Raw genomic sequence first — 14,980 nt, 5'->3', positions numbered from 1 at the left:
AATATTACGGTACCTTCAAGAGAATGTTGGATATGTAAACACTACAGTACCTTCAAGAGAATGTTGGATATTTAAACATTACAGTACCTTCAAGAGAATGTTGGATATGTAAACATTACAATACTTTCAAGAGAATGTTGGATATTTAAACATTACGGTAACTTCAAGAGAATGTTGGATATGTAAATATTACGGTACCTTCAAGAGAATGTTGGATATGTAAACACTACAGTACCTTCAAGAGAATGTTGGATATTTAAACATTACAGTACCTTCAAGAGAATGTTGGATATGTAAACACTACAGTACCTTCAAGAGAATGTTGGATATGTAAACATTACAGTACCTTCAAGAGAATGTTGGATATGTAAACATTACAATACTTTCAAGAGAATGTTGGATATTTAAATATTACGGTACCTTCAAGAGAATGTTGGATATGTAAACACTACAGTACCTTCAAGAGAATGTTGGATATTTAAACATTACGGTAACTTCAAGAGAATGTTGGATATGTAAATATTACGGTACCTTCAAGAGAATGTTGGATATGTAAACACTACAGTACCTTCAAGAGAATGTTGGATATGTAAACATTACGGTAACTTCAAGAGAATGTTGGATATGTAAATATTACAGTACCTTCAAGAGAATGTTGGATATGTAAACATTACGGTACCTTCAAGAGAATGTTGGATATGTAAACACTACAGTACCTTCAAGAGAATGTTGGATATGTAAACATTACGGTAACTTCAAGAGAATGTTGGATATGTAAACACTACAGTACCTTCAAGAGAATGTTGGATATGTAAACATTACGGTACCTTCAAGAGAATGTTGGATATTTAAACATTACGGTAACTTCAAGAGAATGTTGGATATGTAAATATTACGGTACCTTCAAGAGAATGTTGGATATGTAAACATTACAGTACCTTCAAGAGAATGTTGCCCCTGGTGCCACACCTTCACCTCAAGTTCAGCCATCTCCAATACCTCTGCCAAGGACAACTCGTTTTCCATAGACTCTGTCCTTTGACCTTCTGTACTTAGAATCAATGGACATGAGAAGTCCATGTGATGGGAAAGCTCTGGGGAGAATGACCGTGCAATTGCTCCACTTCTCTTCATTTCCTGTGGAAGAAATAATCAGTCTTACCAAAGACATCTCTCATCAAATTTCATTAACAAAGAAGTACTGGATCATTGGAGGAACACCATCATTTTAAACATCAAGTGTGTAGTATTTCACTAGAATAGTGTGTAGTATTTCACTAGAATACAGTGTGTAGTATTTCACTAGAATACAGTGTGTAGTATTTCACTAGAATACAGGGTGTAGTATTTCACTAGAATACAGGGTGTAGTATTTCACTAGAATACAGGGTGTAGTATTTCACTAGAATACAGTGTGTAGTATTTCCTTAGAATACAGTGTGTAGTATTTCCTTAGAATACAGTGTGTAGTATTTCACTAGAATACAGTGTGTAGTATTTCACTAGAATACAGTGTGTAGTATTTCACTAGAATACAGTGTGTAGTATTTCACTAGAATACAGTGTGTAGTATTTCACTAGAATACAGGGTGTAGTATTTCACTAGAATACAGTGTGTAGTATTTCACTAGAATACAGTGTGTAGTATTTCACTAGAATACAGTGTGTAGTATTTCACTAGAATACAGTGTGAAGTATTTCACTCTGTCAAGTAGACTCCGAAAACGGGCTAAGCTAATACAATTCTCATTCAGAAATCTTTCATGTCAAGATATATTTTGGGTTGAATTGTGGTCAGACAGCTCAAGATGTTACCAATGAAACTTTCCAACTGTGTATCATTGCTGTGTCTATGCTCCACCGTTATTATGGACAAGCTGCATGCTTCATTAAGAAATTGTAATACATGTTACTTGTGCTATTTGTCACTGGATCATTTCACTAGAATACTTTAAGATTAAAATGAATTACACATTTTCTCAGGTGCTGCATTTTTGTGCTAAACTGAATAACCATGTTACAAAATATCATATTAAATATGAGCAAGTACTAAATTAAAGTTGTGACCATTTATAATGTAGATTCATTTGAAGTATAATTATTGGCTAATACTATGTAAAATGTATTAATCAAGTTTAAAATAATGTCAACCTCCCCATACATCAAAAATATTTGGATGGTCACTGACAATGTTGGTCTTAAACATTTGTAGTTTTACTCATTAAATTGGATTGATTAAGGACACATTCCACCAAACAAACTTCACAAAAAATAAGAAAAACTAATGTTAAATACCATGGTAATGATGTTGTGTACAGTTTTACAATTGTGTTATGGGACAGTATGGCGTTTGTGCCCGATACTGTCATGGCAATGCATATAAACAGACATTGTTTCAAACAGGCCATAAACCTGTTAAAGATCTGACCTACACTGGAATAGAAATTTAAGCTAATCTTCAGGAAGTTTTGCAAATATTTTCTTGAGATTTTTCCCAATTGTAAAAGTTCGTTTATAAAGCCACCTTATCAGTCGTAGTCCTGAATAATGTATTTAATGTTTCCTTTATTACAAAACCAAACTACCCAATCGGATGTAACAAAATGTTCAGTCTATTTAACCGCAAAGTTATTATAACACAGATTTTACAAAGACACATAAACTGCTCAGTCCTGATGAGAAACATCATTACCTCTTTAGGGAGAAATGATACGTGGACGGTTACAAATGTGTTCACACCGACGTCGCTAGCATACTGTAGACTAGGCTGGTACCTGGCTAGACTCTTTGCAGCTGCCTGTGAAGATAAATGTACAGATGGAGTAACATGTGGAAGATGACCTTTAACAGGCTTAAGCAAAAAATGAAAGTCAAACAGTTTTGCAACTTAGGATTTAATCTACATACAAATTTCAATTCTTTCAGAACTTGTCTACCCTTCAAAAATAAGTTTTCAGTTATTGTTAAACTCTGTATTGCTTGACTATTTTTCACAATTTAATTTTTTAACTGTATCATTGTGACTTGTTTGACTTATTGTATTTCATACTTGCATGCAAAAATGGGCATTAACCAAACCACATTAAATGGGGGTACTTTTCTAGCTCCACAATACCCCCAAAATATAAAGAGCTCACATTCTCGACCCTTCAGATTAAAACAAGATTTGAAGATGTCCCCTGTGTATTGACAGTATTACCAGTGTGATGTTAACATCTTGTTTCGACAGCCTACAAACCACAAATAGCAATATAGAGCCTTATCCATGAAAGCCTTGGGCCTACTCAGTTGCGTAGGTCACCAAGGGAATAGCTATCATCCACACGCTGTAAACTATAAGTACCTGAAGCCCTGTCGCTCTGAGAACTGATGCTGTAAACTATAAGTACATGAAGCCCTGTCGCTCTGAGAACTGATACAGTAAACTATAAGTACATGAAGCCCTGTCGCTCTGAGAACTGATACAGTAAACTATAAGTACCTGAAACCCTGTTGCTCTGAGAACTGATACTGTAAACTATAAGTACATGAAGCCCTGTCGCTCTGAGAACTGATACAGTAAACTATAAGTACCTGAAGCCCTGTCGCTCTGAGAACTGATACTGTAAACTATAAGTACCTGAAGCCCTGTCGCTCTGAGAACTGATACAGTAAACTATAAGTACCTGAAGCCCTGTAGCTCTGAGAACTGATGCTGTAAACTATAAGTACCTGAAGCCCTGTCGCTCTGAGAACTGACGCTGTTAACTATAAGTACCTGAAGCCCTGTCGCTCTGAGAACTGATACAGTAAACTATAAGTACCTGAAGCCCAGTCGCTCTGAGAACTGATACAGTAAGTGAGACATGAGGAGAGGTAGACAAGCCGCTGGGTAAACTTTGTTCTTGCTTTACGGCGGAGTGTTTATAACTGACAGTGACATCCAATATTCCACCAGCTGTGACCTGAAACACAGAGAAGCAATAATCAAAATGAACAGTACACAGACTGAAATGGCCTTGGACCTCAATCAAACCAAGCCACTGATATTCAATTACAAGGAGTGTTAAATATTTCAAAATAAAAAAGGGCTTAAAGCATAGAAATAAAGACAGATAATGATGAGCTTGAGAGTTGGACTGGTCCTATGATCTGAAAAAAAGACACCAGAGCAATCAGGAAATTTGATCTCCAAAAGTATCGTAAAATTGAATATGATTGACATCAAGACAAGTAAAATGCTAAGCATACAAGATTTCATAATATTTTACAGGATAAACAATAAATCATGGGTTAAAAATCTTCATCAAATGTAGATTTATAGATCCTGAAACCACTCTCACCTGATCTCCATCCTCCTCTAGCATTGTCCTGAGAGGCAGATTAAATGTCTGGATGCTCGGCTCACCTCCTCTCTGCATAGTCACCATGGCACAAAGTTTGGCGAGAGGTAAGGATGCCTAGAAGAGCAAGGCATAATACCTGTTACATTTGCTCACATTTTGAAAAAATTACAAATTAATTTAAAACCTTTCTTAGAAATCACTGCAAAAGCGAGAAAAAAAAATGCAAAATTTTCATTGCATGATATATGAAGTGGGCAATCTACACACTCTTTAAGTGCTATTTAATCACTGTAAGCATTTCAACATCAATTTTGATCCAATATTTAAACAGAAGTTACTATTATTATATTATAAAACCACACTCAAGAAGCAATTCTATGGTCACAGATCCACTGTCAACACCATGAAGACTGAGACCCCAGTTGGAGAACACTTTAACCTTCCCAACCATACCATTAACGACATGTCCCTACAGGGTTTGAATCCTTAGGTAGCCGCCCTGACCTAGTACGAATCAGCAGAGAGAGGCTCTGGATGCAACGCCTTCGCACCATTCAACCTCATGGGCTCAACATTCAGGAAGGACATGACTAACTTTTCTTCTGTTCCCCCCTCCATCTTCCCTTGTTCCCCCCCCCCCCCCATCACTCCTCTTCTCACAGCTCTCTTCTCTTATTCTTCTTTCTTTTTTTTTCACACCTTTCTGTCTTTGTCCTTCTCCAGTTTATTTCCTACCCCTTCCCTTAATCCTCTCTTTGTCCCTCTACTGTTTATCTCCCACCTCTCTTCTTCCCCTGTTGCTTTCTTCTCTCCATCCCTTTTCTACTAAGCACCTTACATCCATCTCTTTGTGTTCACCATGCTCATTAACCTGTCTGTATTCTGTGCGTGTTTTCGTCCCTTCTGTTACTGTTACTTGTCATCTAGTCTCTGAAGAAGATCCTGCTAGGATCGAAACGTCAGGCCAACTTACTTTTACACATTCTATTACACAGGCTCTCTAGTGGATAAGCAGTTTGCTAACAGTTTTATTTTATTTTTATATTATATTGTCGTCAACATGCTCAGGTTAAATGCAACCAAATTGTGCATGTCACAAAAAGAGGCAGATGTATCACTAAGCCCTCTGGTACAACTTTTGCAAGAAATGCAATAAGTCCATTTATCTGTAACCCCAAGAATAACTAAATGTTTTGCCCCAGACAGCCACGCCCAACCTCCTTACACTTTCCATATAAAAAGTTGCCCCTCTGGAAACTAATGATCATTATATAAAACATTGGTTTTCAGCAATGAAAACCACCAATATAAAATCATATAAACTCTCTGTTAATAACAGATTTTAACAAATAAATTTGCTTCATTCTTGTCCAAAGTGATCTATTTTGGGATCAACTTTTTAAATTAAACTTCCTGTCAATCAATAGAAAGTAAATTGCCAGCTTCCAGCTCTTACCTTGGCAATCACCTGATCCCTGACATTAGGGTAATAGTATCGACACCAGAGTTCAAAGGGTATGCCACCAGCTGCACCACCAACACCAACACAGGCTGTGAAGAACACCACAGAGAAAAACTACATTAATCAACAGAACCAAAGGATATACAACCAGCTGCACCACCAACACCAACACAGGCTGTGAAGAACACCACAGAGAAAAACTACATTAATCAACAGAACCAAAGGGTATGCCACCAGCTGCACCACCAACACCAACACAGGCTGTGAAGAACACCACAGAGAAAAACTACATTAATCAAACAGAACCAAAGGACCAGATCAACACAGGCTATGAAGAACACCACAGAGAAAAACTACATTAATCAACAGAACCAAAGAAATTGTTGACCGGATCAAGACCAATCTGAAGGTATCAGTTGGATTAAGATGACATGGTAGGCAAGTTATACTAAATGTTAAGCAACAAAAAGACCCCTTCCCAACCCTTTCCTCTCTTGATACAAAAATCAGAAACTAAGTAGAATGTGTAAATATGATAAGTATAAAACACGAGCACTGTAAGCATTTCGACATCAATTTTGATACGCTATTGAAACGTAAGTGAATATTGGCAGAGTCAACACGCTAAAGTTTAAATGCAAACAAAATGTGCATGTGAAAAAGTGAGGTTTTACAAACTCTCGGTTAAAAATGATGTATAGACCACCAATTCCATACATTTACATAAAGGTCAGTTAAATACCCTATACCAGTAACCTTTACAGTTTGTAAGGAGAGTACCATAAACTATGTGAACTATTTTAATATTTAACTTAGGAAGTATGATGTATTGGATCAGATTTAATCCTTGTTATTTTGGCACAAATATAAAAGTTTTACAATTCTCAATAAAATCACTATTAATAATTGTGGTAGCTACTGTAACTGACAGAATAAATTCTGCTGACTCACCAGTCAATAGTTCTCTCTGAACAGGCACATTAAGAGGCAGAGACATGCGATGTCTTGTGACCTCATTAAACATTGGATCAGGCAGACACAGAGTTGTTGCACTGCGGAAAGACTTCAGGCCCAATGATCCTGAAACACAATGATGCTTAAGAACTACATACACATATCTCAAGCTTTTTTTGCTGTTTGGACCTGTATATTCCCTATCTTCTATATCATGTTATTTACTTCCAAACAACAAATATATATATATACTTCTGTTGCATTACTGAGACAACAAGAGCACAAGTGGTGCAGTGCCTCATTCGATCGACAGTTTGAGAAATGGTGTAGTGTAGTAATTTTCAATAGGCAAGCCACATGAACTAATAGCTGGTCATTTATTAAGTATGGTGAACTGTCCATGCATTCTGTACATATTTGTAAACACGATCCATTTTGAACCCTAAACAACCTTCGATTTCTAATTCCTGAACACTTCTAACAGTCCAACATCTACAGATCATTGTGTCAACACTGAACAGAAACAAGCACTTCAAAGTTAATGCAGTAATTTTCCAAAATGGGCTCAAATGACCCCTAGGTGACCTGTGACCACTATTTTTTGAACAAGCTATACAATCCAACACTAGTACATCATTGTGCTCTTGAAGTATGAAAAACGGTCACTGCAGTTCACAGGAGAAGCAGTTTGCAGACTTCTATAACAAATGACCTAGTTTGACCCCTAGATGATATTTGACTCAAAATTCCTGCACAGGTTTACTGGACCCACGTGCAAGGTTTACTGTGTCCAACATTTATCCAAATCCAAGAGATGATATACTAGAAGCATTTCAAAGATAATGCAATAGCTTTCCAATATGACCTCAAATGACCCTTTACATGAACTTAGACCTCAATTTCTTGAATTAGCCACTTATAGTGCATCATAATGGCTGAGTATGATAAACAGTCACTGTAAATTCAGCAAAGCTGGTATGAATTAAAAAAAGTCAGATCAAATTTAAAAATGAATTGCTATCTTTCTGTGGTTGTCCGACAGGTACACCAAGGGTTACAGATAACAACAATCATCTACTTAATTATTGTAACACCGGTCCATTGCTGACTTACCTTGTAACTGGTTATACTGCTTTTCTTGACTTGGAAAATGATACTGAATAAAACAGTCTGCCTCACCCCAGACAAAATCTTCCCCCTGAGGTAAAGATCGGACCCCCTCTACGACCACTTCAAAGATGTGCTCGACTGCTGCATGAACAGAAATATTTAAGCAATGTGTGGCAAGCAGTAACCATGATCAAAGTACATTGGGAAACTGGACAGCATTGATTAAGTTAATAACATAGGTCCTAATGTTACAGAGGAAAGCTACATAAGCAGACACTCGATGCCCACCTTATTGCGTGTGACTTAAACAATTATTGGCATTATAGGTTTAAAATATGTAAGAACCTTGCCTTAAAACCACAGTAGAGACAAAAAATCAATCGAATAAGGGTATATACATCATTGTTTGTAAACAAATGACGTATGGATGTAAATGGAAAGATACCAACAATAATAAGGTTTAATATCCTAGAAATTTCAGTTTCGTCTGTTCATATGATGTATGGAAGTAAAATTACAGTTATCGACAATAATAAGGTTTAATATCCCAGAAAAATTTCAGGTTTGTCAGTTCATATGATGTATGGAAGTAAAGTTAAAGTTATCGACAATAATCAGGTTTAATATCCCAGAAAAATTTCAGGTTCGTCTGTTCATATGATGTATGGAAGTAAAGTTTAAGTTATCGACAATAATAAGGTTTAATATACAAGACATTTCAGTTAAATTGTGAGTTTTTTAAATGCATTTAATGGTCTATAAATCATAGGTTTTCTTTCCAGGAACTGTCTCTATTTTCAGGTTAGCGGTTTATCATACCTGACGATGTTTCTTCTTTAGTAGCTTTGGTAGGCCGGGATTCCTTAGGTACTGTTTGTTCTGATCTGTAGTAAAATAAACAGTTACATCTTAAGTAATCATCCTGTTAAAAGACTGCAGGTGCAGATATAATAATGGATTTAGATATCACAGACCTGCTACAACAAATGAATTATAGGGATTACCAAGTCTTTAATAAATATGTACCGCAGAGCAAGTAAAGTAAGCACATAATTCTAACTACTCATCTTAATAACTTGTTCTGTTGCTGAGATGTTATATCTTTAAATTTGTTGATTTCTGATTTCATAAATGGAGAACACATCAAAACTGTATTTTTGCCTTGCTAGTCATTGATGAACCCCCTAAAATTGAATCATTGTATAGTTTTGATGAATTAACATGGTTATACCTAACCAGCAAAATATTAGGCCCTATCACACCCTCAAATTATTTTCCAAATTTATGTAATCATTTCAAATTTAGGAAAAACAAATATGTTTTTGTTGGTGTAGTCTTTATATGACATAACACATTATTACTCAATGTACCAACCCAAATAAAGTCAACAAACTGCAATTCTTGTTCTTGACAATGAACAAGCTATTATTTTGGGAATCAGATGCTGTGGTACATTTCAAAAGCTCTGCCGGATTGAGAGGGGGGGGAGAATCTGTTTTTTTTCACAACCTTGCACACACTACCTACCTTGAAATAGAAGAAGGGCTGTTAAAACAAAATGTTATACAGTTTAAAAACTTCAAAAGGGATCCATATAGTGAATTAAATAGGAAAGCAATTATTTGATGAAATGTCAAATATAAGCACATTACTTCATACATTACTTCATAGTCTCCGTAGCTTCAAGATAACTTTTGTTTCAACCGATCCCAGGAAGCAGAAAAGTAGTAGCTTACCTCTCAAAGTATTGGACAGGTCTCTCTGGTTTAGTAATATCCATTGCCATGTCTCCTTTAAGCCTTTGCAGAGCAGTAATCTGTGTAGGAAATCACATACAACAAACCAACAGTCAAATAAGAACACCATTTGTAAAGTAGCATAGGATTAAAGTCAATGTTCTCTCTCAACCAACAGATACATAGTATAGAGATGGTCACTGATGCAAGACTCATCTTCTATCTTAATAAGTGTTATAAAACTGACAATTGACTTTAATCCATTGCCATCTCTCCATAGGATTAAAGTCAATGTTCTCTCTCAACCAACAGATACATAATATAAAGATGGTCGCTGATGAAAGACTCATCTTCTATCTTAATAAGTGTTATAAAACTGACAAAGTATATCATTATGTCATCATTCTAGGCATACTATTACATGCACACCAGTCAAAGAATCTTAAAAGTAAAGAGGTGGCCTACAAGTATTATTTTCACCAATCAAGAGAAACAAAGCAATAGCTTTCCTTGGATATCTTTCAAACTTTATCTTGGATTGCTGATAACTGAAAGTAAGCAATAAACATTCACCAAGATCTTCAAGGGTTTCCTTAAAGGTGTCTTGAAACGACTATGAATGACATGATTCACAACAGACCCTTACACATAGTTTATTAAACAAGTAATCTTGATCAATATCAATTGTATAAGATCATAATGCAGTGCTACTGTTACCTGATGAAATGCGCCCATCGCCAATAGAACCTTTACTTGACCGAAATGAACCCCTGTGAATGGATTCACAATGGGAGCAAAGTTGTCAAATCCAACCACTGGATACTAAACGAAAACGGGGGAAAAAAATTGTTCAGTCATTACCTACACAGAAATTCATTATTAGTCTGAACTAGTACCAACTGTAAAAAAAATCACTTTCTACAATCTATTGAAACACTTTTGTTGGCATTTTCCTCCTCATTGGCAGGAAGGTCTTTTTTTTATTATTATTTATTATTTCTTCCATTAATTTAAACATAACAACTTTCAGATGAAATATATATGAAAATAAGTTTTCAGAGATTCCAAAAAGTTTGAGTCCCAAAATTGACCAACGAATTTATTGTCTACTACTACCAAAGATGTTTTCATATCAAGTTTAATTAGTTTCTGGGTGTCTACTTCAAATACTAAGGGTCTTTATATAAGAGTGTTGCTTCCTTCCGATCCTTAATCTCCATCCCTCTTTTATTGTAATAGGAAGCAACATAATTGACAAAACATCTTGCAGAACTTCAAAGATAATACTCACTTCATGATCATAGTCTTCATGATCAAGTCCATTACATTGAACAAATTACTTCCCCACAGGAAATACATTGTAAATGAAGTACCTGTGATTTCAAGATTGCATTTGCTATTTTCTGGTCCCTGAAAGACATATAGAACTGGTGAAGGGGTAGCTTAGCCATGCCAATCAGCTGCAAAATAAAAAAATAGGAAAACCAGTTATAAAGGAAAAATACAACTGACTGACCAAATGCAAATTGTCTTTAAATCCCACAATTTTATGTAAGAATCTTCTAGGTACAATGTTTACTGTATTTATTTACTACAGACTATAACAATAGTTCTTAAGACTCATTTAAAGATAAAGTTAAGAAACTTCACTAAATTGTTAGTGCTTTTGTTTCTTGCAAAGGCTACATAGTATGCCACTAGTGCCCCACACCTCCCCCCCCCCCATAACCCTCAGACAGAGTGGAAAGCCCAGAAAATTGTATGGGTCCAACTCTCTCACTTCACCTTTAAGTTTTCACTTTTTTGAAAGTTAAGCTTTGACAATTCCAGCTTTCCATTCTTCAATTTACCAAAGCATTTGTTGACACTACCAAGTTTCATTTCATGCCATAATTATAATTTTAACTCAGTAGAAATAGTTCTATTCAAAGATAAGAAAATTTGAAAAAAATTATATAAGGTAGATTTCGACATTGCTTGATGTAATTTTTCTCAATAATAATTACCACATCGTTTTGGCCAGAAGTCTTCTTGTCCCAAACTTCAATCACCATGAAATTATTCCGGGTCCTTTCCAGAAGCGAGGGTATCAGTAAAACTGGAGCAACCTTGAAAACCCAAAATAAACAGTGATTGTAACTGATGCAATGTCACTTTGAGAATGTCAAATTTCTTGAATTATCTTTGATATGTTTAACATCAATAAATACAAGTTTCCCCGGACGGCCACCATAATGCACTTGAGTCAAAGCTGAAAGATAGAACTTGCGATTTTGTTTTACATTGGTGGATAGCTAAGATGGGGGGAATTGATTGGTATCACCAGTCTTATTTCAAACTTTTGTTATCAGATCACTGATTGTAACGAGATGTTGTTCATGATTCCAATTGCAAATATAGGGACTTGCAACATGAAGGTGAGAATACCACAAAACTTGCTGATATCTTCATGTTGCTAGGTTAATCAAACAATTCATAAACTATGGAAGAAATTGATTTGAAACTCAATTTCATCTTTGCATATTAGAAGTTGCACTGGAAGTGGAGCAATCAATAAACAAGAAAGGAACAGCTTGTATGTGACTTTCCTTTGTGTAAGACAGTTTGTGATCACTTGACACTATCCTGAACTATGGCAGGCACATCATGAAACAACAACACACATATCAAACTTTTCAATTTCTAGTTTAACAGAATGAAAGTGTTTGTTGTTCTCACAGTGCTCTTGTCATCTCTTGTTTTCCACAATAATATGTTCAAGCTTCTGTCTCTAGTTTTACTTTGATTTTTGGGGGGTTTTTCTTTTTCTTAAACATCCTCCTTTCTCAAGTAAAACTGTTACCTGAGAAAAGTTGAACTGAGGTTGTGACGTTCCCCAGCAGACATGCGAGTGTACGGCATCATCAGACCAGAACATCTTGCAGACGAGGTAGGCATTACGAGTAACAAAATCACGACCTAGAAGACAAAGAAACAGCGAGTTACAGAGTAAGACTGGACTCTGCCTGATTGTAATTAATTGCAATTATCTACTTTAAGGAACTGCAACTATCTACTTGACTGAACTGCAACTATCTACTTTAATGAACTGCAACTATCTACTTGAATGAACTGCAATTATCTACTTTAATGAACTGCAACTATCTACTTTAATGAACTGCAACTATCTACTTTAATGTAATGCAAATATCTACTTGAATGTAATGCAACTATCTACTTTAATGAACTGCAACTATCTACTTTAATGTACTGCAACTATCTACTTTAATGAACTGCAACTATCTACTTTAATGAAATGCAACTATCTACTTAAATGAACTGCAACTATCTACTTTAATGTAATGCAACTATCTACTTAAATGAACTGCAACTATCTACTTTCATGTAATGCAACTATCTACATTAATGAACTGCAACTATCTACTTTAATGAACTGCAACTATCTACTTTAATGAAATGTAACTTTCTACTTTAATGTAATGCAACTATCTACTTAAATGTAATGCAACTATCTACTTTAATGAAATGCAACTTTCTACTTTAATGTAATGCAACTATCTACTTAAATGTAATGCAACTATCTACTTTAATGAACTGCAACTTTCTACTTTAATGAAATGTAACTATCTACTTTAATGTAATGCAACTATATACTTTAATGTAATGCAACTTTCTACTTTAATGTAATGCAACTATCTACTTAAATGTAATGCAACTATCTACTTTAATGAACTGCAACTTTCTACTTTAATGAAATGTAACTATCTACTTTAATGTAATGCAACTATATACTTAAATGTAATGCAACTATCTACTTTAATGAACTGCAACTTTCTACTTTAATGAAATGTAACTATCTACTTTAATGAAATGCAACTATCTACTTTAATGAACTGCAACTATCTACTTTAATGTAATGCAACTATATACTTTAATGTAATGTAACTTTCTACTTAAATGTAATGCAACTATCTACTTTAATGAACTGCAACTATCTACTTTAGATTTGAATACAGTACATAGTTTCAAACATTTTGGGCCTCTGGTTTATTGTCTGGTGTAAGAGAACTACAAAAGAATAAGGCTACAAATACAGCTTTCACATCTTTCTCTGGCTTTCAGTTTTGCAATCGAAACTAAATGTTTAAATGTCCTTCATTTTAAGGACATCCTATGATTCTATGAGAAAAGCCAGAAAACAATACAACCCAACAGTTTTGGTATCTTACCGTATTCAGCATTTGGACCAATAGGCACAATGCTTGGGAGAGCTGAATTCACGTTTCTAGACGCTAGGGGCTTTAAGCCATGGACCGTTATACCACGACCCTCTGGAATCAACAGGAGTGTAAACAGGGTAAGATGCTGGAAAGACAAGACAAAGGCAAGAGTGGTATTCAGTCAAATTAAATCACAAAACTTCATAGAAAAACTAACAAAAGTTTAAAAAGTAGTTAAACTCATTGTCTTACAATTTCTTCTGCATTGAATTGAACAATCAATAACACATCTACACAGCAAAAAAATAGTCATATTTGAAGAGATTAAGACATTCTAATAAATGTAAGTGATATTAAAACCAATCCTAAAATCAGTTGAACTAATCTGCTGTACTATTCAAACACAGGTTAACTGAGGAGCAAATATATGTGTGCTTCCCTTCATTGACCTTTGTTATGCCTGTTTGAAATATAACCATCCCAAGCAACACTGATAAGCACAGGGAGTAACTTTTCTTGTACCACACAGCAAAATGCAATAGAATATAGAAAGATTGCTACAAAACTTTTGAAAGAAGCTTCATTTGTTTTAGTACTTTATGATTCCTATATGTCAAAATGACTATGCAAACTGTACCTCCACAAACATATGGAGGCATATATCACTTCAAGTCACTTCCATATAAATATGCTTCAGTAAGATATGACCCAGGACAAAGGTCACATTATTTCAAAAATGTCTCTAAAAAGGTATGTTTGTGCTTGATGTTCATCTTTGTTTACATCAGACACCATAAACAATTTTTGCATTCAAATCTGTCAACATCCTTTCAAACAATTAATTTCATCTTTTGTTTTTCTTCTAGATGTTCATGTCCTATGGCCCTCTCCTTCAAGCTATTTATGTTTAGCACTACATTGCACTGTCTGGAATCCCTAACATTTGCTATTTATGTTTAGCACTACATTGCACTGTCTGGAATCCCTAACATTTGCTATTTATGTTTAGCACTACATTGCACTGTCTGGAATCCCTAACATTTGCTATTTACGTTTAGCACTACATTGCACTGTCTGGAATCCCTAACATTTGCTATTTATGTTTAGCACTACATTGCACTGTCTGGAATCCCTAACATTTGCTATTTATGTTTAGCACTACATTGCACTGTC

At 35.2% G+C, this 14,980-nt stretch overlaps 1 protein-coding gene across 7 annotated transcripts in view; it reads right to left on the bottom strand.

Moving 5' to 3' along the window:
* Window positions 1-14,980, bottom strand: part of LOC139980315 (C2 domain-containing protein 3-like) — a 63,118-nt gene that overhangs the window by 30,261 nt on the left and 17,877 nt on the right. For 6 of the 7 annotated variants that reach the window (XM_071991885.1, XM_071991887.1, XM_071991888.1 and 3 more), the window contains 14 exons: window positions 13,817-13,952; window positions 12,430-12,545; window positions 11,594-11,695; window positions 10,961-11,047; window positions 10,305-10,409; window positions 9,588-9,667; window positions 8,671-8,735; window positions 7,855-7,992; window positions 6,739-6,867; window positions 5,782-5,876; window positions 4,323-4,439; window positions 3,804-3,944; window positions 2,693-2,797; window positions 939-1,137 (listed from right to left, as the gene is read on the bottom strand). In XM_071991885.1, coding sequence (XP_071847986.1) covers window positions 939-1,137; window positions 2,693-2,797; window positions 3,804-3,944; window positions 4,323-4,439; window positions 5,782-5,876; window positions 6,739-6,867; window positions 7,855-7,992; window positions 8,671-8,735; window positions 9,588-9,667; window positions 10,305-10,409; window positions 10,961-11,047; window positions 11,594-11,695; window positions 12,430-12,545; window positions 13,817-13,952 — 1,615 coding nt within the window. The remainder of the gene's footprint in view (window positions 1-938; window positions 1,138-2,692; window positions 2,798-3,803; window positions 3,945-4,322; window positions 4,440-5,781; window positions 5,877-6,738; window positions 6,868-7,854; window positions 7,993-8,670; window positions 8,736-9,587; window positions 9,668-10,304; window positions 10,410-10,960; window positions 11,048-11,593; window positions 11,696-12,429; window positions 12,546-13,816; window positions 13,953-14,980) is intronic. The other variant, XM_071991886.1, reaches the window with a different exon arrangement.

The sequence above is a fragment of the Apostichopus japonicus genome, chromosome 14 (genome assembly GCF_037975245.1).
Source record: "Apostichopus japonicus isolate 1M-3 chromosome 14, ASM3797524v1, whole genome shotgun sequence".
Taxonomy (NCBI): Eukaryota; Metazoa; Echinodermata; class Holothuroidea; order Aspidochirotida; family Stichopodidae; genus Apostichopus; species Apostichopus japonicus.
This window is presented reverse-complemented; position numbering and strand designations above follow the sequence as displayed.